Here is a 27280-nt window from a genome sequence, read left to right as displayed (position 1 = left end):
TCATAGGCTCTCTCTTGATCATTCATTGGGTGGGATGGCGAAACCAACCCATCAAAGTCTGCATTGAATCCCTTACGTCCGATCCAGGCGATCGGAAAATAAAGAAATGGTTGATATATTCAAGATAATTACGTATTTAGGTGGCAGATAAAGACTATGACGCGCTGGAAGAAGACTGCAGCCACGGAATAGCTACGGAAGCTCCCTCGACTCTACTGTCGCGCGGTCGGCTGATCCCAAAGTTTATGGTGAATAGCTTGTCCAGCTGCTTGGAGGATGTGACGACCCATAGAATATGTGATAACAGGATTGCAAAAATTCTAGCTTCAACTTCGTCATTTAATTCTCAGACAACTTTTTTTAAACTGAAATTTATCTAGGGTGCCGGTCTGGCACCTTAAATTTTATTGATAAGGTAAAAAAAAAAAAATTTACAAGAGGGGGTGTCCCCCCTTACCTGAAAACCCATAGATAAACTGGAGTTACTTGCATCGAATACTTGGACCAAAGGCATCACATCTTATAACACCCTTAGCATTAGTAGGAAGATCCCTCCAGTGCCTAAATGCATTATTCGATTTCATATCAAAGCAAAGCTGGCCAAAAGGTCGGCAACTTGCTCTGTCTCTCTATTGTGATGAGACATCTTCGGCTTCAAATTGAAAGAAAACCATATTCTATATAAAAGCATTAGAAATCATAAAGCTCTCTCTACTAGCGGCGAAAAACTACTACCTTGCTGAAGGATAGCTCATACTATCGTAGGATAATATCTCTGGTTGTTCAATCATCATACTCATTCTACTTTCTTCAGGAGCTATGTCTACTTGCAAAAACCCTTTCAATTCCATTATTACATCACTCATGCTTGGTCTCTGTATGGCTATGGGTGGTGTGCATGCAATGGCTATCTCTATAGCCTTCCAGGCTGAATTAACGTCGTAATGTCCTTGCAACCTTGGATCAACAATATTTCTTATGTCTCCTCTTCCAATCATGTCAGTCACCCACTGGACTAATGTTACCGTCTCCAAGTTTGCGAGTCGGATTATCGCTGTTTTGCCTGTGATTAACTCCAAGAGAACAACCCCAAAGCTATAAACATCACTTTTCTCGTTCAGATTGTTAGAAATGAAGTACCTGTAGAGCAAAAACAAGTAATGTGGTCAGCTTCTAAATGATGGTAGCCTTAGATAAATGTTCTCTCAACTATCCCTAAGGCATAATGAACTACTTAGACTCGAATATAGAAACTATCCAATTTTATAAAATAAAAATACTTACTTTTTTAAAGCTTGTCCCTTATTTGGCTCTTTCTTGGAATAATAAATGTCAATTTTCAAAAAAAAAAAAAAAAACTTAGTTTTTGCCTAGGTCTCCTTCTAGCAGAGGTGGGAGGTGGCTGAGTAACCCCCACCCCCTATATGGGATGCTTGGTATGACGTCTAATTAAAATGAAGACAACAAATCGAAAAAGAAACCAAGGAATTGTTGCAAGGCAATCCACTTAGGGCTCTATCTTAAAGACCTTTGTTTCTGTACTAATGCAAGTGGCTAACATAGAATAATGCCCCCATGATACAATGTCCACTCATAAGTTATCGGGTTGATCGATTAAAAACAATGAACCCCATATCGAAAAAGTGTTTCTAGTTGATCGACCAGATAACGTATCTAGTCCGTCGACTAGAAAAAGAGTGGGGCCCTAGTTGTTTGGGTGATGCAAATCATTCATTTGTCCTGACATAGATAGGGTGTACCCAAAAATCATTTCCATAGGATCATCCTAACCCTTCGATTCATGGAGTTATTAAAGACCTTTGTTCCTGTGCTAATGCAAGTAGCTACGATCAATGCCCTAAGGCCTATGTAGAACTCATAAATAGAAAAAAGAAACAAATTTAGAAATCTGAGACAGTTCTAGAACTATTTTCAAATGAGACTATTAAGCCTCCTTTATGTAAGGTGAAAATACATGAAGCACCGATTCACACAAATGATTTTTGGATAAAAGAAACTGATAATTTAAAATACTAATATTTGCAAATACTTCACTCCCAACAAACACGCCCTTAGAAAAAGCAACCAGGTAAATAATGTCCCCAAGATACAATGCGCACACTCTTTCCACCATGGAGTATGAATAAAAGCAAACCAATGATGCCCGAGGCTTATATAGAACTCATATATGGAAAAAGAATACTAATTTAGAAATCTGAGACAGTTCTAAAACCAAGGTTTTAAATTTCGCGTCGATGTCGGTTTCGGTTGCAATGGAAACGGAAACGTTTCAATCTTGATTTTGGTTGGAAATTTCGGTGGAAACTTTATAAAATCACGGAAATGTATGGAAACATATGAAAATGATAGAATTTTAAGATGAAACTCCAGAAAATACTTGAATAAGCACAAATACACACTTAGAAACCACCACATAAGCATGGTTTTAAATTTCGTCTGAAACATTTCGATTTCGGTTGTTACCAAAACGAAATCCACGTGGTTTCGAAAAAATTCAAGATTCGCCTGAAATCTTGGGATTTCCTCCAAACTTTTAGATGAATTCGATAGCAACCCTGACAAAAATAAACTCCAACCGTGGAAAAGAGAAGAACAATGAGATTTCTTTAAATTATTTCTAAAAATGAAAAAATAAAAAGAAAAACAATTGGTGAAGAATTTCACCTGGATTTTGGCTGTGATTTTGTACCAAAATGTTTCTGTGATTTTACAAGATTTTGGCCAAAATTTCATACTAAAATCAAAATGTTTCTATTTCACTGATGACCGAAACCGAAATGTTTCTGTTTCATTGACGATCGCCGAAACTGGAACTGAAATTTAAAACCTTGCACATAAGCAAGAGTGCAAGACAACCATCCATAATGGTTTAATAAAATCAAATACTTAGCGACATGTGCAATCACACTCACACATGCCTGATAATTTAGTACATACCACATTTCACATGAATTTATTAAACCAATTCAAAGCCAAATCAAATTAGCTTGTACCATAATGTGTTCATTCCCAAAAGCAATTTGAAGAGGGTACCGTAGGCATTGCTCTAAATTTGGAATCAAATAATGTTGGTGTTGTATTAATGGGTGACGGTTTGATGATACAAGAGGGAAGTTCTGTAAAAGCAATAGGAAGAATTGCTCAAATACCAGTGAGTGAGGCTTATTTGGGTCGTGTTATAAATGCTCTGGCTAAACCTATTGATGGGAGAGGTGAAATTTCAGCTTCTGAATCTCGGTTAATTGAATCTCTCGCTCCGGGTATTATTTTGAGACGTTCCGTATATGAGCCTCTTCAAACGGGGCTCATTGCTATTGATTCGAGTCAAAATGAATCCTCCCTAGATACATTTCTTAAATTTCATTATAGAATATAGATCCATTATAGATCTATTTCGAATATACGGATCAGATTGTGCTAAAGATTCAAAACCAATTTTATTCTTCTCTTTCTTTATAATTCTTCATTGGAAACCAAGTACCTATACTCTGAATCTGTATCATGTGTATTCCACAACCAGTTTAGAGAGTATAAAATAGTGTAGAAGGTAGTGTTAATTGGGCATGTTGTTTAACACAATCCAATATTATATTGTGGAGCATTTTTAGGATAAACCTTTTGTTGGGGTTTAGGGGTACCAACCTCACATATTAAAAAAGGACTAATAGATATTGTAGAAGATAATAATATGACCATCTGCATCGCCTAATGTCTTTAATTGCAATAATGAGTCAAATTTAGTTCTTTAATTGCAATAATGAGTCAAATTTAGTAAAATCATACTGTTTTTTCATGCTAGGCAAGTGAACATACTCGGGATCAAGATAACCTTGCGTGCCCTTGACATCGGTTGATATGTGAGTGAGATCCTCATCATGGAGAGCTTTAGACATACCAAAATCTGCTATCTTAGCCTCTAACCTTTCATTTATAAGGATATTTGCCGCTTTCACATCTCTATGAATTATTGGTGGCTTACAACCTGTATGTAGATACTCCAATCCTACAATAAAACGTTAGTCTCAAAGATAAGCAAAGAGAAGCTACAGAAAAATAGGGTGATGGCCACTTGGCCTGAGCAGATTGGATGCGGAGCAACTAACTGCATGTAAGGAGGTGTAATAGGGGGAATAGGATTGCAACTCGGGTTGGGCGGGTCGGGTTTTCCTGAACCCTACCCTACTCAGAACGAGAAAGTGAGAAACTATCTCAGGTCGGGTCATGTTGGTTCTTTTAAAAAAAAGCCAAAGATTCCTAAACCCGACCCTACCCAAGATAGTTTCTCAGGTCGGGTTGGGTCAGGTTTTTCTACATTCTCGATGCATACACCATAATTTATGTTCGAATGGTTGAATTTATGGCGAGTGATCTATTCCAATCCAATGGTTGCACTTATATATTTGGAGCACATCTTGGTTAACGGTTTTTTCTCCAACGACCTCCCAAATATGATAAGAATTCAACAAATATGATAAGAATTCAGCACTCGTAGAGGCGTGTTTGTACATCAAAATGCCCACATTAAAATGATGTCTAATCCTCAGTATTTAATCTAGTTGTCCTAGGAATCGCTAGGACACAAGAAATTATTGTTGTTGTATTCAACAGTAATGGTTAATTTAGATGATCATCATGATGGAAGTGAGAGGCACAAAAAATGGAGTTGCAACTCAGGTTGGGCAGGTCGGTTTTGTTAGAACCCTACCCTACCCTAGAAAAAATCTCGGGTCGGTTTATTTTTTAAAAAACCCGAGGTTTCTAAACCCAGCCCATGGTTTTTTTGGGTCGGGTTGATGCGTGCAACCCTAAGGGGGAGGGTGCAGCATTGCACGCTCCAAGCAGATTGAGATGGAGTTGGACTTTCCAACTCAAACAGAGTATATAAACAAGAAAGATAGACATGATCTGATCCAAGTATTTTGCTACCAGTTGCAACAAGTAGCCCTCCGCATCATCTAAAATATTTTCTCTACAAAAAATAGGTATGCAACACACATTGTCCTACTAACCTTGTGCGACATCCATCCCTATCCGAAGTCACTGACCCCAATTTAGAACTACTGAATCGTCGCCTTTTGCTGTAACAGAAGATAATACTTGCATCACTGTATTTGTCAACTGAGCTGGATTAAGAAGCTGTAGGTTTTTGATACCTGAGAGAACTTTTGCTAGGTTTCCTCCCACCATGTACTCTAAGATGAGGGCCCTGTTGTTACCTTCAGCACAATACCCGAAAAAACGGACCAAGTTCTTATGGTGAAATCTCATTAATAACTGAGCCTGCAATACAAACGGAAACCGTAATTGAGTGAATTTCGGGTGTGTATGTGATAAATTTTATTAACGTACTCATTGCACTTAGCTCTTGCTAAGGAAACCTATAAAATCCGATCCAGCATTTTTTTTTTTTTCAATTGGGAGGATCTGTCTAGAGAGGCGAGAGGCCGAATGAGGTGTGGCAGAATCCTAACATTCTTATCAAAGTACATAGCCCTAATGGTTAGTGCTACAGTAAATATGTCTTCTTTCAGTCTTCTGGTCTTCTTATTAGGATTATGAGATATTCAAGGTCAATGCAAGACTGCTATTGCTACCTTTGTACTTTTTTTTTATCTTCAAAAAAATCCAAGGTGAAGGATTACACACTCATTGGACTTCATGAAGGATTACACACGAAGTAACTAGCCCACTGTGTGCCACATGTATGTAGGCACATCCTCGTTCCAAAATGATTCGAGACAAAGAAAATTAAGTGAGTTTCAAGTAACAAAATAAAAATAAAGGGAATGGTGCTACTTGAAACACAAAAGAAGCACTCTATGAGAACATTTTATTAACTAAAAGAAAATCAACAAGGATTTAAAACAAAGCCAACACATCAATCTTTGATGGAGTTCTCACATTGAGCAGTATTATATGAGAGGTTGAGAGCTATCGTTTGGGGAGAGTAAATTTCACGTCAGTCTACAAAATATCTGTTAGGAAGACACGTCCATGTCAGGGATGCTCCTAACAGCCTTCCTTATTATGCCATCGTTTTAATTGCATAGTACCACTTCATGACAAAAAGAAGCACATCATGAAGATCTCACAAGGTCCCTAAGCAAGTGTCAAGAAGGAGCTTGGAGTTGAACATGCCTTGGTGACACCTCATGTACCTCACAACAAGCATTGAAGATTGGAGGAAAAGTCACAAGAGCCGAATCAAGTTGAAGATGTTCACTCAAGCCGAAGAAGTCCAAGAAAGTGCAAATGAGAGATTACATTCCAAGAAGACTCAACGGTATCCTCTTTAGAATGTATTTAAAGTCCTCTTGATAGTTTGGTAAAATGCACTTTCAATAGGTTTTCAAATGATTTTCATACTTAACTTTTTACATCTTTGGAAACCACACACACCCAAAAATGTGTTTGAAAACTTAGGACCTAAGCCCAAAAACCATGGCCTAAAGCCCCTTATTTTTAAAGTTAAAAATAGAATTTTACTCAGGACCGGTCGACCGGACTATGCCGGGCGACCACGGGATGGTTCCTGAAATTCTAGGCATCTCGAAATTTATCAGGCCGGTTGACCGGGCCAATCCGGTCGACCGCGGATGTGTTTCTGTTTCTTATAACGAAATAACACACATGACCTTATCTTGGTGCATTCGGAAGCATTATGATGGATGTTTGGAATGACCATAACACAATGGTGTTTGCTTACTGCATTACTTGTCGAATGAGAGCTGTTAGGAAGACATCCTCCTCATGTCCTAACACCTCTCTACTGCGCCACATGTACCATCACATTAATAACCAGTTTTTTATGATAAGAAAATCCTACTTTTGTATGAAATGACATGCATACCCTTATGTGGGTTGGTGTGGCAACATTGCGAGAGTTGTTTGGGATGACCTTGACACAAGTGTGCCTTCGTATTGTTTCCCCTTACGTTGAGATTAATCTAAAACACACAAAAACACAAAAACACACACACACACACACACAAAGGATTGCTCTTATTACCTCAGTTTGAAATTCATTACTCCCATGATGAATTTGAGAGAACAATTTGATTGCGACCTGATTCCCATCTTCCATATGGCCATGGTAAACAGTCCCGTACGCTCCTCTGCCAATGATCCTTTGGAAGTTTTTGGTCATATGCATGATCTCAGTGTATGTGAACCGGCGATTTCTTGAGAACACCAAGCTTTCTTCTTCACTGGCCTTAACGGCAGGCTCTGTGGCTAATAAAATCATAATAAATACTTTGCATGGTTCGAAAATATCAATGCCCACGAATAAAACATATGAACTGTATTTCAAATGATGGGACTACTTTTATTTAGTTATAATTCTGCAATTTCATTATTACACTGCTATTACAATTCTGAGAAATTGAAAAAAATCAGATCAGAAATTTACCTCCTTGTCTTCTCCCTCTAAATTTGTGACAGACAATCAGAATGGTAAAACCGACCATAACTGCTACAACCAATACACCCACGATAACTGGAATAATAAACTTTCGGTGCTTCTTTCTGCACGGATTTGATGTGCATACACCTGAATTCTAGCCAAAACTACCATTTGAATTATGAAAGGATGGATGTCCAATAAATTCCATGGAAATAGTACTAAATAAAATGAGAAATGATACAAATGTTAAATCTAACAGTCATGATTTCCTTCGGCATAGAGCAATAAAACAATAAAGAAGTTATTTAATAGCCACAAAGAAATTTAAATTTTTAAGGCATTTGATAGCTATAGAGAAATTCACATGTGTATGATATTTAATAACTATACATATGGTATTTAATATTTACGTAAGCTTTACATTTATGATGTTTTAAATGCCATGGACTCAAGTTTTAAATTACCGAACACAGATGTAGATAATGAAAATCGCATGTATAATCTATTTAATAGCTACAAACAAAGAGATTGTTTCACCTCTGTTGCGACTAAATGCGCCACCTGGAATCAGTGTTAAGGGCCAAGATTAAACAACATGACTTATAATGAGGCCAATCTCAGTCCTTCACACAAAATTGCAACGGAGGTGAAACAACCTCATAAAGAAATTAGCATCAATAATGTATTTAATAGTTTTTTTTTTTAATAGCAATATAAGGTATTTAATAGTTAAACTTTACATTTATAAGGTTTCAAAGAACCTTGGGGGCCACCTAAGTTTCCCATTATATTTAGTATAGAAAAATCTAAACTTGCCACAATCTCCAACATTTTATTAATTACGACCCTAATATACCTACTTGCAATGTCTTTTTTTCCTCTGAACAATTGCTACTTGCAATCTATTCGGATTTGGAAATTTGTATAGTAAATGAGGGTATAATCACACAGTACTCAGCAATGGTCACAAGCAACATTCTACGTATACTAAAATGAAAGGGTCATTTTTAGTACACTAACCCTCTCTTTCACAATTGTTTATTGTGTGAAGCCTCTCTTTCTCTCTATCTCGGTTATAATATCTCCCCTCTCTTACTACCAGACATTCTAATCGTAAGAAAATCTCTCCCATCTTACACATTTCTTTAAATCTTCTCTCTCTTTCTCTCTACAATAACTTCTCTCTCATGTCATGAAAATCTCTCTCCTCTTGTAAATCCCTCACCCTTCATCTCTCCTCCCTCAAGTCCCACTCCCATAAACTCTCTTAAATAACCCTCTCATAAATAATTAAATATCTCTCTCAAACACAGATATTGGTATCCACCTCTCGCTTGGACATTAGAGTCACAAACTGATTGGTAAAGGGTATTATTTTTAGTTTTTTTTTTTTTTTTTTGTAGATGGAGTGCTATGAGAGGGATTTTAGTTGGTGTTTTTTCTGTAGGTAGCTATGGAGCAGTTCGATTCGTGGGCACTCTCTTGTAGACGAAGATGGAATGGTGGGTTTCTCTAATGACCGAATATTGAGTGGAATGAAGGAATTCTGTAGCATCCCCAAATCTCACTCAAATTTCCTCTACAGAAGATATTTGGGGTGCTTTTTAAGTATTTTAAAATCCCCATATTTGACTTGGCTGTATCAGGATTGGAAAGAACACCAAGGCAAATCAATGAACTGAAGCCAAGTTTTGTTCATCAATGAAAGAATAGAAGCCTTAATATCTACTTCGCAATTTCCTCCAATGCAGGATGAGATCGGGGAAGGATCACAGTGACATGAGTGTAAGATGTAAGCAACAACCTCTCGCTCTCTCTTTTGCCCACGGATTTTGCATCAGGTAATAAAGCTATATATTTTCTTTTCATTTCATTTTTTGTATCAGGCTTTGTCACTTTCTCTTTCACACAAAAAATATATTTATTTTTATTGTATTTTGCTCTTCATTTATCTGTAATTCTCAACTCTAACGACCTTTAAAAAACATCTATCCTCCGTTGATTCACTCCTTTTAGTTCATTGGTAGAGATGGTAATTCAATGTCTAAGAAACTTTTTCCCTGTTTCTACAGATCTCCATTGGTAGAAATGGACAAAGTAGTTTTTTCGGTGTCTCAATACGAGATAAGAAGTTTGTGTATTTCTGGTGCTTTGTGGTTCCAAAATTTTTACATGGGTTGGTAAGACTAGGACACTAACTCCCAAGCTGTTACTGCAACTTAAGATGCTTTCCATGGTAATATTTCATAGACTCATACCATGATAACCTGGTCTTGGCTCTGCTGCTGCGGCTCTGCTTTTGGTAGACTAATTTGCAGGTAAGTCAAATCACTCCATGCATCCATTCACTTATGGTTCAGTATTTTTGTCAAACTTCATCATATTTTGGAAGAGATGATTCATCATGGCCATTTCTGGTTGCTCAAATTTGCAGTGTATAATGTTCACAGCGAAGACAAAAAACTTCGAGTTGACATTAATATTTGGGAAAAGGAATAAAAGAATAGCAAGCAATCTTAGTGTATATCTTGGTGCATCTAAATTCATTGGGGAGATGGAGAAGGGACAGGAGAGATGATGCCATCAAAGGAGAGAGGATTCTATGGTTGGTAATGCTTTCTTTTTGTTTGCATAAGTGATTGTTTGTTATAGTTGCATGTATTTCCTATTAAGACTCATTCTTTCACTTAAGTTTCAAGTGATTCTTGTTATTGAACTGATTTTTATACAAATGATTCAAATCATCTATACATACATGAAATTTGGCCATGTGGTAACTTCATGAATTTCCTTTTCTTTATAGGTTTTTTTTTTAATTATTTGAGACAGGTTTCAATTTTTTGTAGGTATATTCTTTCGTTGAAGAGAGCAAAAGGGGGAACAAAATTAGTGAGTATTTTCCCGGAGGGTGTTTTCCATATCTGTAATTTTTCACTATGGGTCAAATATTTTCTTTCTTATGATGTGAATGGTTTAGTGTGGCATTCGAGTCATGTTTGCAGGGGTTTTCTCTTAAATTTGGATATTTAGGTCCCATTTTTCTTTCCCTGCATGATTTTGCCATCAAATGAATGCCACAACCATAAATCTCTAAATTTAATTTGTTTCAGCAGATATAGCTGCCGGAATTGCGTAGTCTTTAATGTTAAGGTTTTCATGACTTTTTGGTATTCCCAACAATGCCCTTATGGCCGCTTTGCTAACACTCTTTCGGACATGGGTGTAGCCCCTTATGTCCTTTACTGCAATTGTATTTATCTGGGTCCTCTCCTGAATGGGCTAACAGCTAACAAGTGTCTCTTCTTTGTTTTATTTATTCCTCTCAAACATGGTATATAGCTTACAGTGTTAGCATTCTATGCTACTTTATTTGTCAGGGTAATCTCTCTTCTTCCTTTTATTCACTAGATACACCTGCATATGTAAACTATTTGAGATTGGTACATATCATTGTTTCAAAAATTGAGGAATTAAATTACCTAAAAGAATGGAATGGTAATTCTTTCATTTGTCATTCACAGGTCGTCGTAATTGAGCAACTTAGAAGAGTTTCGTGTGTGAAAATCTACATGTTGGAGGTTTGATCCCGCTCACTTCTACGCAAAAAGTTGCATCTCATTAGTGTTAGGATGGACTGTGGGAGTACATACACATTCCTCAATCATACTACCTTGCTTGGGGTTCTTTTTTTTACAATGGATGGGTATTTTTCCTTTTTATTACAATGGATGGGTGTTTTGATAATTGTTTCATATTTATATTTGTAGATGAAAGTGTTGATTTGCTATGTAATGGCATTTTTATTTCGAAGCTTTTGACGAACACGAGTTTTAATCTTCATAAAACTATAGACTGTGTTCTTTGCTTTGGCAATTGATTCTTGATTGTAATTTTTAGGTTCTTTAATAATATTCCACCCCATCCTCCATATGGTAGATTGTGAAGCATGTTTGTTTCATGCGTGCATACTGCATAGTACTTTTTGTTTGACCCTTTGCGGTCACTCTTAGCAGCCGTGGAGATGTAACGCTAAGAAATGGGTGAAGAGAGTTTTCAGTGGTCGAGATGAAAATTTATTTCTCCCTATGAATTTACTTTCTGAATATGGGTTTCCCTGAAATTCTTCTTTACTTGCATCATTCAAAAATTTTAACTTAGTTTCTTTTTGTTAATCATTTACATGCATTTTCTTTTTTCTACAATTTTTGGACACATTTTTTAACTTAACATTTACCTCTTTTTTTCCCCACGGGTCTGCAACTAGTTGGATAGAAAATCAGGTGACTCTAAGCAACAGAAAGACTTGATCCCAATGAAAGATTATTGGCAGTAGTAGTAGATGGATTACTGGAAGAGGAAATGTCACTTTTTGGACTAAAAAATGATTTGATTAGTATCCTCTCATAAATCATGTTTCCAACTGGGAGCAGGTAAACTTGAAGTTACTTGTTAAGGATGTGACAAATGAAGATTGAGAATGGAATTTTTCTCTAGTAAAGGACAATATTCTGCAAAACTGCCATTAAATCCACTATAGTTAAAATAACAAATAAGGAAGATGAATTGGTATGGGCTCTTAACAAGTCTGGTTATTTCACTACGGGATTAGTGTGGAATTTGGTGCGAAACAAAGTCCCTAAGGAGATATTGACTAATTTCATTTGGAAGGACCTCACAACCAAACTTGGATGTTTCATGTGGAAAATATTCATGCATGTTGTCCTAGTTGATAGTAAATTGACCGATATTCTCATACCTATCCCTTCCAAGTGTGTACTCTATCAGGCCAAAGGAAGGGGACCTAAATCATGTCTTCATTGATAGTGATGTGGCTTAATCTATATGGAACAAATTTGCAAGATAGTGTACCTCTAATTAAGAACCCATCTATCAATGCTAGGCTGCTTTAATGGTTTGAGCTCTCTAAGAGGAGAAGTAAAACAACATTTGGGTTTGCTTTAATGGTAATTCCTTCAACTATTACCTGAGAGATATGGTGAGATAGATGCAATAGGTATATGAAGAGTTCTTTTAAGCCAAGCAACTTTCTAATTAACGTCGTGACTAACTGGGGGAAGACACTTGCTCTGATTGCTCCTCTTGGTAGAAGATGGCTCTAAGCATCATGAGGATTATTCCTAGACCATTAAAAGTGCTTAGAGTTATACGAGTGTGTTGGGAAAGATAGGATATCATAGATTAAATACTGATGTGAGTCGAAGGGCAATCCAGGTTTATATGGGGGTGGTGGAATAATTAAAACTTTTGAAGTTAAGACTATCTTTGCTTTCTCTCCTTGTTACGGAGTTAGGACCAAGATCCAGGCAAAAATAAGAAGCATTCAGGATGACCTTGATTTTGGTTTCTCGAATGCTAGGGTGGAATCCGATAAAAAGTCCTAATTGATTTGATTTCCACTAATAAGGAAACCCCCTGTATCATAGTTGTGAATTTCGGTATGTTTCAGCTGAAATGGCCGAAACCAAAGTTTTGAAAATTAGAATCAAATCATAAATCGTAAAAGGGTTCGAAATGTATTGAATCGTAAATAAGGTCGTAAATCTTTAAAAAAAATCAGATTGATATATATAACTGAGAAAATATATTAAAAAAATATAAAAGGCCAAACACAAGAATAAAACGAGTAAGAATTTATTTTTCATTCGGAATCATTTAATTAAATATAAAATTCCATGATTAGTAATTCAAAGCACAAACTATATTCATCATACAATAAATCACTAAACAAAGCACAAATATATTCATCATCTAATTTATCACAACAGCAAACAAAGCACATCCTAAATTCTATAATCATAATACAAGAAGTGTCAGCAGTAAACAAAGCATATTGAAATCACATTCAATTCTTGAAATCCAAAAAAGCAGAACCTAAATAATTGAAACAAGGGAGAAACAAACAAGGCTTAAATCAATTAAGAGATTTTCATTTTAAGGCCTTGTTTGCCCCATATGCCCCACATTAATTGTATGGTGATTATGGTTCTCAAAAACCAAAAGAAATTGGGCCTAAGTCATTGAAATGATTGTCATATTGAAATCACTATCAGCTCTCATAATAAAAAAGAAACGTGCCTAAATAATTGACATCACAATCAGTTCTCAAAATCCAAAACAAACAAAAACCAAATCATTGAAAAAGGGAGGAAAAATCCCTTGAACAGACAAAAATAACTTGGCAAAGATAGGCTTAAGCAACCAACAAGTGTCCTTGTTTGTTTTGGATTTTGACAACCAATTGTGAGTCCAATCAGTTCTCAGAATACATACCAAATAGTAGGGCTACAGATGGTTCGGTTTAAGAAAATTTCTTAAACCCAACCGATCCCATCGGTTTGGATTTTTTCCAAACCGTAACCGAACCGATTGGCAGTTGAACCAAACCAAAACCGAACCGGTTTTGGTTCACGGTTTATCTGTATTTTACCTATAAGTAATGGGCAGTCATAAATAGAAAAAGACATAATGGATTACTATTGGACGAACCGTTTGATTTTGGGGATAATGGACAACTTTGGACCATTTGATTTTGGGGATAATGGACGAACCGTTTGAAGTTTGAAGTTGAACGACAAAAAATACTAAAAAGAGATATCTGAACCGGTTTGGTTCGGTTTTCATATCAATTGCGGTTCGGTTCGATTTTGTGGATTAATATTTTCTAAACCGTGAACCGAACTGATTGGATCGGTTTTGTGAAAATCGTAACCGCAACCGAACCGGTAGATATAAAAACCGAACCGAACCGAACCGGTTCGGTTCGGTTTATTGGTTTGAGCGGTTTTGTTGTGCAGCCCTACCAAATAGGAACTAAATCGTTGTTCAAACTGGAAAAAAAAAACTGCAACTGAAAAAAAACCAGCGGCTCGTATTGGTAAAAATTAGGAAGGGTGAGGAGGAGAAGAAGGAAAGAAAAGGAGGAAAAGACGAAGAAGAAGAAGAAAGTTAGGATTTTCTTTCTTTGTTTTTAGGAAAAACAAGAAAAATGCAAAGAAAAAGAAGAACAAAGTTTCAAAAGGCGCTACACGTTTTGTAAGTTGCTAGCTTTGACTCCTTAATTCTTCGTCTTCATCGACTTGGTGATTTGATGAGGATCCTCCATATGAACACCTCGATGATGCCAATGAATGTTGACCATGGTAGTTTCCTCTCCACAACAATTGCCAAGGATTAACTTTGTGCTCTGACGCTAAATTAGTGCAGCGGAAGAAGAAAATCGCAAACACAAAACGCAAATACCATCCAAACCACTTGAATCTCCTAAATATCTCGTTTCGGTAGTGATGGATACAAAAAACATTTCAGTTGTTTCGGGAAAATATCGGGGAAATTTTAAACAATGGCTGCAATATAATTGACGAAGGACCAAGTTTATCATATGATAAGCAATCATATCGATACCAAATATCATTTCATGGATGAAATGATATTTGATGGAACCATGGTTTTGGAGAAGAAAACTACTGTATAAAACTCACCAGGCATAATGAAAAAGCATGTTCTAGTGGATAAGTTAAATTTTTTGTTGGACTTGATCGATGCACGACATAGCTAATTTGAACATACTACCGATGCAGTGGAGAAGATGTAAAATGAGTATCTTTTGCCGAGAGACATGTTATATTTATTTTTCGAATTCTATCTCATGTATATTCCTATGTTCCCTCCTCCTATGGCAATGACCTTAAAGCACAAAATAAGAGTATATCCATCATATAAAAACCACATAGTTTCCATGTGTGGGCGGAACTGTTACAATGGGAATGAGGTTGGGTTCTTTATAGGCCTTGTTCCTAGACCTTTAGATTAATCTTCGCCTATTGTGGAAGCTCTTGGATTCATTGATGAACATAGTGAGAAGAAGTTATGAAACATGCAAATCTCATAGGTTCTGAATTTTTGTTTCATTGTAATTTCTTTCTTTCTCTGTGTTTCCATCAAAACTTATATTGATGCTTTACAAACTTAGATCAGGAGGTTATTTTAGTAGTTTTCTAACAAATTTACTCATCATGGTTTCCTCCTAAGATGCGTGGACATGCATTCACGTGTTTAGTGCTGACATGGATATGAGATGTCCGACACTACAACCCCTAAAAATCCAAAAATGGGAATATGCTAGTACACACATACATATAAAATTACTGATTATCAATCATAATTTGCAACAAGATAAACGTGTATTCATTTAAAAACTATATTAAGCAACCACAAGTGTAAAATAAACGTTAGATAATCAAATTGCAATGGAATCATCAATCTGATCTAGTCCTCTTCCGTCTCAAATATGCAACAGGAAAGAGACACCAATAAGATATAATGAATATAATATTGGAAGGAGAGTCTGTTTAGGTTTTAGGTTTGAGAAGAGAGGGGTACGGAAGATAGCATAAAATAATAAGTGAAGAAGGGTTAGTAATAAAATGAGAGTTATAATTAAAGAAGAGGTAAACAACTCAACTCAACTCAACTCAGCTAAGCCTTTGTCCCAAACTAGTTGGCTAATAGAACTTGACACAGTAATAAAATGAGAGTTATAATTAAAGAAGAGGTAAACATAATATTTAATAATAAAACAATATTTCGAACTTGACACAGTACAAAAACGTGTCGACACACCCACACTAAGTCTACACTTGTAGCAATATGTTTACAAGTGTCAAAAGGAGGGCCGACACATGTGGACACGTGTGTCAGGGTCGACACGTGTTTGCGCACAAGTCAACAATAAATTCAAAAGTGTTCGCTAAATCATAGGTTTCCTCTACATGGACAATGATACCCATGGACTTACTCTATGAAAATATGTTAAATTTCCCCAATAGATTCTGCCCTAACATGACATGTCTAATGGCATGTGTGAACTTACTGTATGAAGAGAAATCTCAAATGTTGGATTCATGGGGCACCACCCAAAAGGAGTGAACTAGAACTTGGAGTACTAAGTACTAACAATACTAATATTCAAAATAAAACAAAATGGTTTGGATGATTCATCCAAATGAAGAACAATAAGCAAAGGCAATTTGGATGGTAACATACCATCGTGTTTGTTTGTTGGTGATTTTAGATGCTGCTTGACGTAATGAATCTCATAGGCATTGAGGATCGGAGGAAGGGTGGAATTCCTCGTCTTGTAGAGAGCAATTGTATAATTTTCATTACCAGTCAAAGGCGATGGAGTGGAGAGGGTGCTTGCAACCTGGTACTTAGGAGAGAAAGGGTCAAGCAAAAAGGCACCATTCAAAGAGACGGTAAACTCTCTCAATTGGTTGCCCTCTAGCAATTGCAGTTCGGCGAAGTGCATGTAAACATAGAACTGTATACCGGAGTCTATGAAATTCAATGGAAAGCTGAAGTTCAAGTTATCATTGACACCGAGTGGACGGACTGCAGTACTCATGACCACCGTTGGGGGTTCAAATCCAAGGTCTTGCTTGTTTTTTACGATAGAAGAATTGCTGAATGGAGTCCAAGAACCGTCCTCGCGATGCATCCAGATGCGATCGTAAGGATCCTCTGGGTACCTGTATAAAATAATCTCAATCGGATAGGAAGATGATCTTATTTGCAAATGAGACACTATGACCATTATGGAAGCCATAAAATATGGTAGATAAAGCCATATATAAAAATCATTTGCGCATAGAATTAGATGCAAATAAGACTACATGCATAAGATTATATAAAAATGCTTTTTAGTGCTACCCAAAGAAACCCATACTTATTACAAAATCACGCAAACCCTCCATTATCATTGTTTTTTGCTACTATCGAAGACCATTTTGGTCTTTATGCATGTGTTAAAGGGTATTGTAGTCTTTGTACCCTGTAACCCTATGTTGGGCTCTATATATACATCATACACATGAGAAGCTCCCTAGTGGAGACTCATCATCTCACTCTTCTTCTTCTTCTTCCTCTCTCCTTCCTTATCCACTATAGCATGGTATCCGAGCTTCTGATCCTGCGCTGACCACAACCCTAGAAGCATCACTCTCCAGCGGACGGCCAGATTAGTAGCGGACGTAGCCAGACCTCTAGCAATCCTCTCTCTCTCTCTCTCTCTCTCTCTCTCTCTCTCTCTCTCTCTCTCTCTCTCTCTCTCTCTCTCCAGATTAGTAGCTGTCCGCCGGACCTGTAGCAATCCCATCTCTCTCTCTCTCTCTCTCTCTCTCTCTCTCTCTCTCTCTCTCTCTCTCTCTCTCTCCATATTAGTAGCTGTCCGCCGGACCGCCAAAACTAATTCAGTAGCCTTTCTCCTTGCATCCGCCTCACACATGTGGAGAGGTGACCTGATTGATGTCACTTTTGTCTAAGATTGGTGTTGCTTCCTCATCTCCCGCATCCCTATATTGTGACAATAGAGCAGCAATTCATATCGCCTCAAATCCAGTCATATGAGAGGATGAAGCATATTGAAGTGGATTGTCATTCCATTTGTGGGAAGCACGAAAAGGGAGAGATATGACTGTGTTCACTCAATCTGAAGATCAATTGGCTGATGTGTTCACCGAACCATTGGAGAAGTCCGAGGATTGTATGACATATACACTACAGCTTGAGGGGGAGTGTTGAAGGGTAATTTAGTCTTTATCATCTTGTGTAACACTAATTATATATATACATCATATTATGTGAGAGGTTATTATTATAGAATCTCTCTTTTCTCCGTCTCTCTTTCTCATCGCCCTCTCTCTCTTAACTTTTCTCCTTCCCATCATCATCAACAGTGGATTGAGTGCCCAACCACACCCAATCATGGAGTTAGGCACTGATATCCAACTCCACACAAAGCCTAGCAAGATCAGTTATTATTCCTTGAATTGTAGGAACGTCCATTTTGAGCACTCTCCCCACCAATCCGCAAATAGAAATCAAACAGTACTCATTGAGAAGACCGGGACGGGTAATCCAAATTCGAGCTGGTGATGGGGGGAGCTCATCACCCAGGCTGAACTTAGGAGACCACCTCTAGAACCTGAATAGAAACCCCTGAATTTTCAAATTATCAGCTAACCACATAGCTAGGAAGCCCCTCTCCTTTCCAAATCTGAGAATTAGGCTTCTTTGATCCAAAAGGGTAACTATATGGTCGTCAGATAGTTGCAACTAGGCTACCAAGGCAAGCCGGAAAGGTGCCACACCTTTCAGGATCTCTTTGTCATTGAAGAAAAGAGCAGGAAACCCAGAAGTAGTTTCAAAGGACTTCTTCCCTCTCAGATAGAGTTTGGGACGAAAAAGCTTTCGATGTAGCTACGTCTAGACCTGGTAATAGTCGTATGGATAGTTAGTTTGGGCGGCAAAAGAGAAGGAACCAAATATATTGCTCCTGCTGATTGAAGGAGGGCAGGGAAAGGATCCTCAACACGGCAAATGAGGGAAATGGACGGAGGAGCCTCCAATTGTGGAGGCTTCTCAGCTAAGGGCTTGGCCAGTCCTCTTAGGCATTTTGTCAAACAGTTGAAGCAGTCTTCAAAAAAACCACAAAACTGAAAACTCCACTTTAAAATTTCCCTAAACTCTACCCAGAAAGGGGAGAGGGATTTCGGGCCTCATCACGTATGTCCTGGCTCACTCACCCCCTCCTCTTCGGCAGCTTTGAGCTCTACCCAGATGAATCTTATTTCCAATTTCAGTACATCGGGTAACAATCGATCTTATTATGCGACAGCAGAGGAGACTGGGGTCAGCCAATTGAGAGGACCTAAGACAATAAATCCCACCAGCAGATGTTTCTTTTTACCTAGAGAAGACTGTTTTTCCCTTCAGTGCCGGGTGGGACATAGGGTGGTGCTATTTGACAATCGTTGCTGGGGTGATATGAGTTCTTTATTCTACTGTACCCCTAGGGGGCGGCCCTTTTGTTCCCTGGTCCAGGTTTCAATCGGCAACTACTCCCATCCTCCTTCTCCAAGATGGTGTAGCAAGGCAGTCCTCCAGCCCCTGCTTTGTGCCCCATCACTCTCTTCTTCTCGGGTTGAATCAGGCCCAGTTACTATCCATCAGGTGATTGAATTGATGGTGGATCATACAGTGTCTATCAGCTCCCACTTGGGCCTAGTTTATCCGGGGCCGGCTGAAGATTACCGATCCAACATAAAGGCGGCAGAATTGAGGGAGGTCGATGTAGTGTCATCTCCTGCACCTATATCCGACGCAAATCTGAAACGTACGGAGAGAGAATTGATACGGCTTCATTCAGATATCAATTATGACTCTGGCTCGCATAGCAGTGGTCTCAAGCGTACGAAAAAAGGAAGAAAAATTGGAGTTGGGGAGGGGAGGATCTAACCGCACTCTAGTTGTTGATGAAGATTCTATCCTGGAATATCAATGGCTTGGGCTCTCGAGAGAAACGAATTCAAATAAAAGCAATAGTTAAACACCGGCGACCCGAGGTGGTGTGTCTACAGGAAACTAAGATGGAACAAATCAGTTCCATAGATATGAGTAGCATGGGGTTCAACTCTGATTGGAATTTTACTTTCGTAGCATCTAAAGGAGCTTCAGGGGGTATCTTGGTGGCATGGGATACAGTCTTGTGGGCCAGCTCAGATGTTTGGCGAGGGGTCTTCTCACTATCTGTAGCCTTCCGCAAATGTAACGATCAATCAGAATGGTTATTCACAGGCGTCTATGGTCCTTTGTCCCCTTCCGACAAGTGTTCTTTTTGGGAAGAATTAAATCAGAGGCGTGGCCTATGTTCCGCTCCTTGGTGTATTGGGGGGGATTTCAACGAAGTTCTAGATTCACGAGATCGAATTGGGGGTCAGCGCATTACTGTAGGTATGAGAAATTTTGCTGATTTTATCGCAAACAACGAACTAGTCGATTTACCGTTGGGCGGTGCATCCTTCACATGGGCAAGAGGTACGAACCGGAGCCGGCTTGATAGGTTTCTTTTATCGGGCGACTGGTTGGCAGGTATCTCAGAAGTTTACCAGCAGGCATTACCCCATTCTGTCTCCGATCATTGCCCTCTTCTTTTGTCCCCTAAAATGGAGTCCTGGGGCCCCCCTCCCTTCCGATTTGAATTAGCTTGGCTGGAAAATCCCCTGTTGGAGGCTCAATTAGTCCGTTGGTGGGCGGACTGTGCCTTCTCGGGACCCAGTGATGTCGTCATTGGCAAAAAATTAAGGTTTATCAAAGGGAAATTAAAAGCATGGGATAAGGAGCAGAAAGAGATTACCCTCGGCAGGAAGAGGGTCCTTGAGGACCGATTGTTGGAGATCCATTCATTGGCTGATAGTGGATCGGCAACGGCGGAGGATTTTGAGCAACAAGGCAGGCTTATCCAAGAACATAAAGAGTTGTTAAGGCTTGAAGAAATCTCATGGCGGCAAAAATCCCGAGTCAAGTGGTTGATGGAGGGGGATAAAAATACAGCCTTCTTCCATGCCATAGCCAGTACTCGCAGACGAAGGAACCGAATTGAATCTTTAGAGGTGGAAGGGGTTGTTATCTCGGACCGGGAGAGGATTATTGCGGAAACTATTGCATTCTACCGTTCTTTGTACTCCGCTGACGGACTTCTTCGCCCAATACCCCAAGACATTTGTTTCTCAACTTTGAGCCTGGAAGCTTCTGCTGGATTGGAAATCCCCTTCTCTGAGGAGGAAATCCGAATCGCTCTATTCTCTCTAGCTCAGGATAAAGCCCCTGGCCCTGATGGATTTTGCTTGGCTTTCTTTCAGACGTGTTGGGACACAGTCAAATCGGATCTTATTCGTTTCTTCCTAGAATTTTTTGAGGGTGCTATTCTCGACAAGGGGACGGGGGCGACTTTTCTAGTCCTTATTCCAAAAATTGATGGAGCATCCAAAGTATCAGATTTTCGTCCGATTAGCTTGGTGGGCAGCCTATACAAGGTGCTTGCGAAGGTGCTGGCGGACCGTATCAAAGTGGTTCTTCCATCCATTATATCGGTAAATCAGAGTGCTTTTATAGGCAAGCGTCAAATTCTTGATTGTTCCTTAACAGCAAATGAGGCAATTGACTATTACCGACGGTCAGGGGAAGGCGGCATCTTATGTAAGCTTGATATGGAGAAAGCATATGACCGTGTGGATTGGGCCGCTTTAGATTATCTTATGGGTCGTATGGGTTTTGGGGAAAAGTGGAGAGGGTGGATCCGGAATTGCTTATCATCTGCATGGTTTTCCGTTCTAATTAACGGCTCAGCAAAAGGATTCTTCAAATCCTCTAGAGGATTGCGGCAGGGCGATCCTCTCTCTCCATTTCTTTTCTTGATAGTGGCCGAATCCTTATGCAGTATACTGAAAAAGGGAAGTGATATGGGGCTATATAGAGGTTTCCTAATTGGGACCAATAAGGTGGAAGTCTCGCTGCTTCAGTTTGCGGATGATACCCTCCTGTTCTGTTCCCCGGTCCTCTCCCAGCTTCTCAATCTGAAAGCCATGCTTCGGTGTTATGAGATGGTCTCAGGTCAACGATCCAATTTTGGTAAATCTCGGTTGTATGCGATTAATGTATCTGAGAGTGAGGCTTCATCCTTCGCCGGAATTATGGGGTGTGGTCTAGATGTCTTTCCCGCTACCTATTTGGGTCTCCCTCTCGGGGTGGGCCGTCCGAGACACACCCTATGGACTCCTATTATACAAAGGATTGAGCGTCGGTTGGCCACATGGAAGCGCCGTTTGGTTTCCAAAGGAGGTAGATTGGTGCTTATAAAGGCTGTTCTCTCTAATATGCCGATTTATTTTCTATCCCTTTTTCATTGTCCAGCTTCTGTTGCTGAGAGCATCGAGCAAATTCAGAGACGATTTCTGTGGGGCGGTTCAAGGACTTCCAAAGGGGTCTCCCTTCTTAAATGGAGTTTAGTTTGTTCTCCAATTAAAAAAGGAGGTTTGGGTATCAGGAGAGTCCAGCTCTTTAATCAGGCCCTTATGGGTAAGTGGTTGTGGAGATATGGAGAAGAACAATCCTCTTTGTGGGTTCGGGTCATTGACAGTAAGTATGGTTCATCTCATGGGAATTGGGACTCTGTTGATACTTTCAAAATCAAAGGAATCACGGTATGGAGGGACATATTGCGTTTGAAGACCGTTTTTGCCCCTGGAGTTCGCTTCAGAGTCTATAGGGGGGATCGAATTCGGTTTTGGCAGGACCCTTGGTGTTCGTCCCATTCTCTCCGAGTTTTGTTTCCTGACTTATATATCGTATCTTCTCAGAAAGAAGCTTGGGTATCGGAATGTTTCGAACGGGTCCAAGGGCAAGTGGAGTGGATTCCTAAGTTTCGTCGAGCCTTCTTTGTCCGGGAGTTAAGCGATTACAACGCCCTCATCTCCTTATTGAACTCTTACTTCATCAAGTCTTCGGGCATAGATCGTCGTATTTGGATTTGGAATCCGTCGGGGATTTTCTCTGTTAAATCTTTTTATCTCCATCTGATCCCCACTCTAATGGAGCATGCGTCCTCCGCGGTTTGGCGCCTCGCATGCCCCCCAAGAGTTGCTTTCTTTGGGTGGTCGGTTAGCAGGGGACGAATTCAGACGATAGATTTCTTACGAAAAAGAGGAATGTGGCTGGTTGATCACTGCCCCCTATGTCTATCCGCCGGGGAATCCATCGACCACCTATTTATACATTGCCAGGTTGCTTCATATATTTGGGGTCAGCTCTTTTCTAGATTTGGAGTCAGTTGGGTTGCTTCCAATTCTATGGCCGAATTTATTAGGAGTTGGGACTGGGCTCCGTGGAAGAGGAAAGGTAGAATTTTGTGGAAGATGTGTCTCTTAGCCTCCTGGTGGTTCTTGTGGAAAGAGCGGAATGCGCGGGTCTTTGAAGGGAAAGTCAGGTCCCCATATTGGATTTATATACAGGTGGTAGCAGCGGTCATCTCCTGGGCCCGTTCACTTCCTCTTTTTCGTTTTGTTTCTGCGTATGCCCTTTGGGAAGGGTGGTCAACCATATGCATGGAATCGGTTACCAAAGTGCAATCTCGACCCTCATGGTCCCCCCCGCCACCGGGGTCTCTGAAGCTCAATTTTGACGGTTCCTCTATCGGTAACCCAGGGGCGGCTGGAGTGGGGGGGTTATGTCGGAATCACAAAGGGGAAGTCATTTGGGCCTATTCAGGGCCTCTTGGATTTGCCGACTCGTCTGAGGCGGAGGTTCGAGCCGTTCACAGTGGGATTCTTTCCATGCCTCGCTTGGAGTGCGACAGTCTGATAGTCGAAGGCGATTCCGTAAATGTTATTCGCTGGCTTTCGGGAGATGCTTCTCCCCCTTGGAGATTTGTGCCTTTCTTTGAGGAGATAGAGGATAGAGGAAAGGGCTACTCCATGGTCTTTCAGCATGTCCGGAGATCGGCCAATGTGGCAGCCGACTCTCTGGCTAAAAGTGGTGTTTCTCGGGCCGAAATGGAGTGTTTTGACTATCTCCCCCCTTGAGTCATTGTCTTGCTATTTTATTTGCTCATTGTTCCGACAGGACCATCTCGGTTCTGCTTATTCATATATATAAATATATATTCTGTTGCCTTCTTCAAAAAAAAAGGTTCAATCAAAAAAAAAAATTTCCCTAAACTCTAAATCCTAAACAACCTTCTAATAGTTGAGGTTTTTAACAATCAATTTGTAATATGCTTTAATGTAAGCCTTGTACTTTTTTGGATTTTGAGAAATGATTTTGACTCCTAAAATGATTATTGGACTCAAAATTGCGTTTAATTTTGACCCCAACAATCAGTTTTGAACCCAAAATTATCTCCTAAAATCCAAAAAGAACAGGGCCTAAAATCTCACGAGTTCACTCTGTTTTGACTCTGCAAAGTCAATTAAAAAGTCATTTGAATCACCCGAGCAACCAAAAACTTATCCATCAATCATTGAGTTACCGAGTTAGTTCCTGTTGAAGTATTAATGTTTAAATAACATCAACTCTAGCAGCTCAAGTTTTTGTAGTAATTGGTTGTTTCACACGGTATCAGAGCTATTGCTAACTCTTAACAGCAAAGCTTTCGGAGCTATTGCTTCACGGCAGGTCCTGGATTCAACTCAAAACCCAACAACTCCTTGATATTAAAAATCCATATGTAGTGCTAAAAAAACAAAAGAGACCACACCTGAGGGGGAGCCTTAAAGTATAAATTATTAAACAACACCAAAAAGAAGTTAAATGATATCGACACAACCATATTTTGATATTTTCACAAACTATCTTGTCTCTAGTATTTAAAGAGCTGCCAAAAAGTTATAACATTTCCCAAAAAGCTCTCACAAACCAATTAAAGAAGAAAAGACAACTGAGTTGCATAAATATCAAAATATGGTTATGCTTATAACATTTCCCAAAAAGAGGGGTCACAGTTCTTAACCATGTAAAGATTTTTTCAAGTAATGCTATCGTTGAAGTATAAATGATAAAATGACACCAACTCTAACAGCTTAAGCTTTTGGAGTAATTGGTTGTTTCGCATGGTATCAGAGCTAAAGTCTTGGGTTAAAATTCAACAACTCCTTGATATTGAAAAATCCATGCCCCCCCCCTCTCCGGAAAAAAAAGAGAAATAGGAGGACCATATTGTTAGAATGTGTGTGAGAGATCCAACGGTTGGATTGGGTTAAGATCTCACCGTTGGATCATCTTAGAGGTAGATTGGGTAAGTTGGCTAAATGAAGCAACTAGATAAATTAGCCAAGTGGATTAGAAGAGGCAAGCAAGAGAGATTAGGAAAGTAGATTTGATTAGGTAGATTTGATTAGGATTATTTCCTTCTATAATTATCTTAATTCCATTCTATGTTTATCATGTAAGTACTCTATATAAGCACACCTTGAGATTATTGTAAAGCATCCAAGAAATTCAAGAATAATAGAAATTCTCCAAAAACTCTTCACATATGTGAGGGGGAGTGTTGAAGTATAAATGATTGAATAACACCAACTCTAACCGCTTAAGCTTTTGGAGTAATTGTTTGTTTCACAGCTATCACATACCTGACATCTCTATTAGTAGATGCTCCTGGGTTGAACCGGTGGTGGAGTAAGAGTGATTGAAACTCGTTCACATCTCTGTAGAGTCCGTTCTTGAGAGGCCTCAACTCGAGAGCCGATATGAAAGGCGTCCCAGACCTTGTGTTTACCAAACAGACGGGAAAATAATCCATGTAGGCCATCGTCATTATCTCTATATTTTTCCTTTTACTTGGATCCTGAAAGTTCATGGTGTGCTTGATATTTGCCCCAAAAGAAAGATCAAACACAGGCATGTTATTTAGGCCGTCATAGTTTCCATACATAAATGAGGCTCTGATCAGATATTTGTGTCCCTTTACCACAGGTTTTAAGGTGTAACAGCTCTGATTTCCTTCGGGAAAGCTTCGTAGATTCTGAAACACCCGTTGAGTTGACTTGAGATCGTAAGTGGAGGATATGTTATGGTTTGTTCCCGTGTCTATGAATCCAGCATCTGAAGAGTAATCTATAAAGGTTTCGCGGTCTGTGTAGTTGAGCCCTTCAGCTGTGCCACAGTCAATGCTTATGAAGCCTGCAATAAAATCGATAATTAACGACTTTATTTGGATAGGAGATTGTCTAAAATGGTTACAAATTTGAAATGTTGGTTGTTTCATCATGAGAAAACAGTAAAAATAAGGGATAATTACATTTACACCCTCTCTAGTTTCTGACACATCCACTTCCACCCCTATAGTTTAAAACGTGACAAATACACCCCTGTAGTTTCAATTTGTTTAAGGTTTGCCCCCTCAGCTGAAGGTTCATCCATAGATTGAAGGGTTAGGATGATCCGATGGAGCTGATTTTTTGGGCACACCCTATCTATGTCAGGACCCATCAAATGAACGCTTTGGATCATTCAAATAATGTGGGCCCATACCCGAATCCAAACACTACCAAACGCTTTGGACTATTTGTCATGTTTTAAACTATAGGGGTGGAAGTGGATGTGTCACGTTAAGGTGTATTAAATAAAGCATCCCCAACAGCTTAAGCTTCTGGAGTAGTTGGTTGTTTCATCAAAGAAAGCAAAGCTCCATGTTTAAATCACTTTGATGTTTAAAATCCACATGTAATCCCCAACCCAATTTGACAAAAAACAGAGTAGATGGGTTGAGTTAGGGTTGAGAGATTTAGAGGCGGGTTGAGTTAGGGTTGACCATCCTCGACCCAAGGCTCCGGTTGGGTCAATTTAGCGTTGAGGGAAAGCTATCTCGGTTTGGGCTAGGGTTGGCCTCAACCCGACCCCGAGTCGCACCCATATTGTTCATCTCTCTATTGTTTTCCTATACAAATTGTCCTCATTCTTTCATTGGCCTAATGAGATAAATAAAAGGAGACTCGTATGAATGTCTCATTTCAGATAGAGAGCATTTCATGAAAAAAAAAAATGTGTCAATGAAATAAGGGAGGGGCTTAGGCTGAAGTAAGACGAACAAGAAAATAGATATTATATAGAGAAATGGGTAGCTACACGTACGGTAGCTAACTTAGCTACTCCGTCGGCTTAAAAAACAGTGGGCCCACATTGTTTGGGTGATCCAAATCATTCATTTGATAGGCCCTCACATTGATAGGGGTGCCCAAAAAATCAGCTCCATTGGATCAACCCAACCCTTCAACTGGGGAGCCAAAAATGGACAGATTTGTGAAGGTTTTTACACGTCCATTTTTGTCTCCATCAAATGAATGGTTTGCATCACTATATAACTAATTTTACTGGAAAATGGAACAAGGAAAAACACAAGATTTTGAGCTTACTAACCTTGTTGGCCATGGACGAAAACAGCAGCAGAAACCAAGAGAGCCAACAGCAAGAAAATGCCTCCCACCACCATTTTCTGTTCAA

At 39.2% G+C, this 27280-nt stretch overlaps 2 protein-coding genes and 1 long non-coding RNA gene across 6 annotated transcripts; 1 reads left to right on the top strand and 2 right to left on the bottom strand.

Moving 5' to 3' along the window:
* Positions 1–366: 366 nt before the first annotated feature.
* Positions 367–27280, bottom strand: LOC143845913 (putative leucine-rich repeat receptor-like protein kinase At2g19210). 2 transcript variants are annotated; one of them, XM_077354312.1, is made up of 9 exons: positions 27197–27280; positions 25411–25960; positions 16490–16974; positions 7433–7573; positions 7031–7254; positions 5175–5301; positions 5031–5099; positions 3835–4024; positions 367–1140 (listed from the first exon to the last, which is right to left on the bottom strand). In XM_077354312.1, exons 1-7 carry the CDS (start codon positions 27267–27269, stop codon positions 5059–5061), a joined length of 1641 nt encoding a protein of 546 aa, XP_077210427.1. In that variant the 5' UTR covers positions 27270–27280; the 3' UTR covers positions 367–1140; positions 3835–4024; positions 5031–5058. The 2 variants fall into 2 exon arrangements, with proteins under 2 accessions (XP_077210427.1, XP_077210428.1); XM_077354313.1 differs by having other exon boundaries at positions 7031–7248.
* LOC143891920 (putative LRR receptor-like serine/threonine-protein kinase At4g29180) lies at positions 732–5046 on the bottom strand. The gene is made up of 3 exons (XM_077396415.1): positions 5031–5046; positions 3835–4024; positions 732–1140 (listed from the first exon to the last, which is right to left on the bottom strand). The coding sequence occupies exons 1-3, from the start codon at positions 5044–5046 to the stop codon at positions 732–734; spliced, it is 615 nt and encodes a 204-aa protein (XP_077252530.1).
* On the top strand, positions 8462–11354 carry LOC143846180 (uncharacterized). 3 transcript variants are annotated; one of them, XR_013234681.1, is made up of 7 exons: positions 8462–8787; positions 8878–8928; positions 9178–9267; positions 9499–9744; positions 9861–10031; positions 10273–10315; positions 10948–11354. It is a non-coding gene; the product is annotated as an uncharacterized LOC143846180 (long non-coding RNA). The 3 variants fall into 3 exon arrangements; XR_013234679.1 differs by having other exon boundaries at positions 8874–8928; XR_013234680.1 differs by having other exon boundaries at positions 8874–8928; positions 9073–9267.

The sequence above is a fragment of the Tasmannia lanceolata genome, unplaced genomic scaffold, assembly GCF_043159265.1.
Source record: "Tasmannia lanceolata isolate RefF3 unplaced genomic scaffold, GAP_Taslan_0.1 ptg000015l, whole genome shotgun sequence".
Classification (NCBI taxonomy): Eukaryota; Viridiplantae; Streptophyta; class Magnoliopsida; order Canellales; family Winteraceae; genus Tasmannia; species Tasmannia lanceolata.
This window is presented reverse-complemented; position numbering and strand designations above follow the sequence as displayed.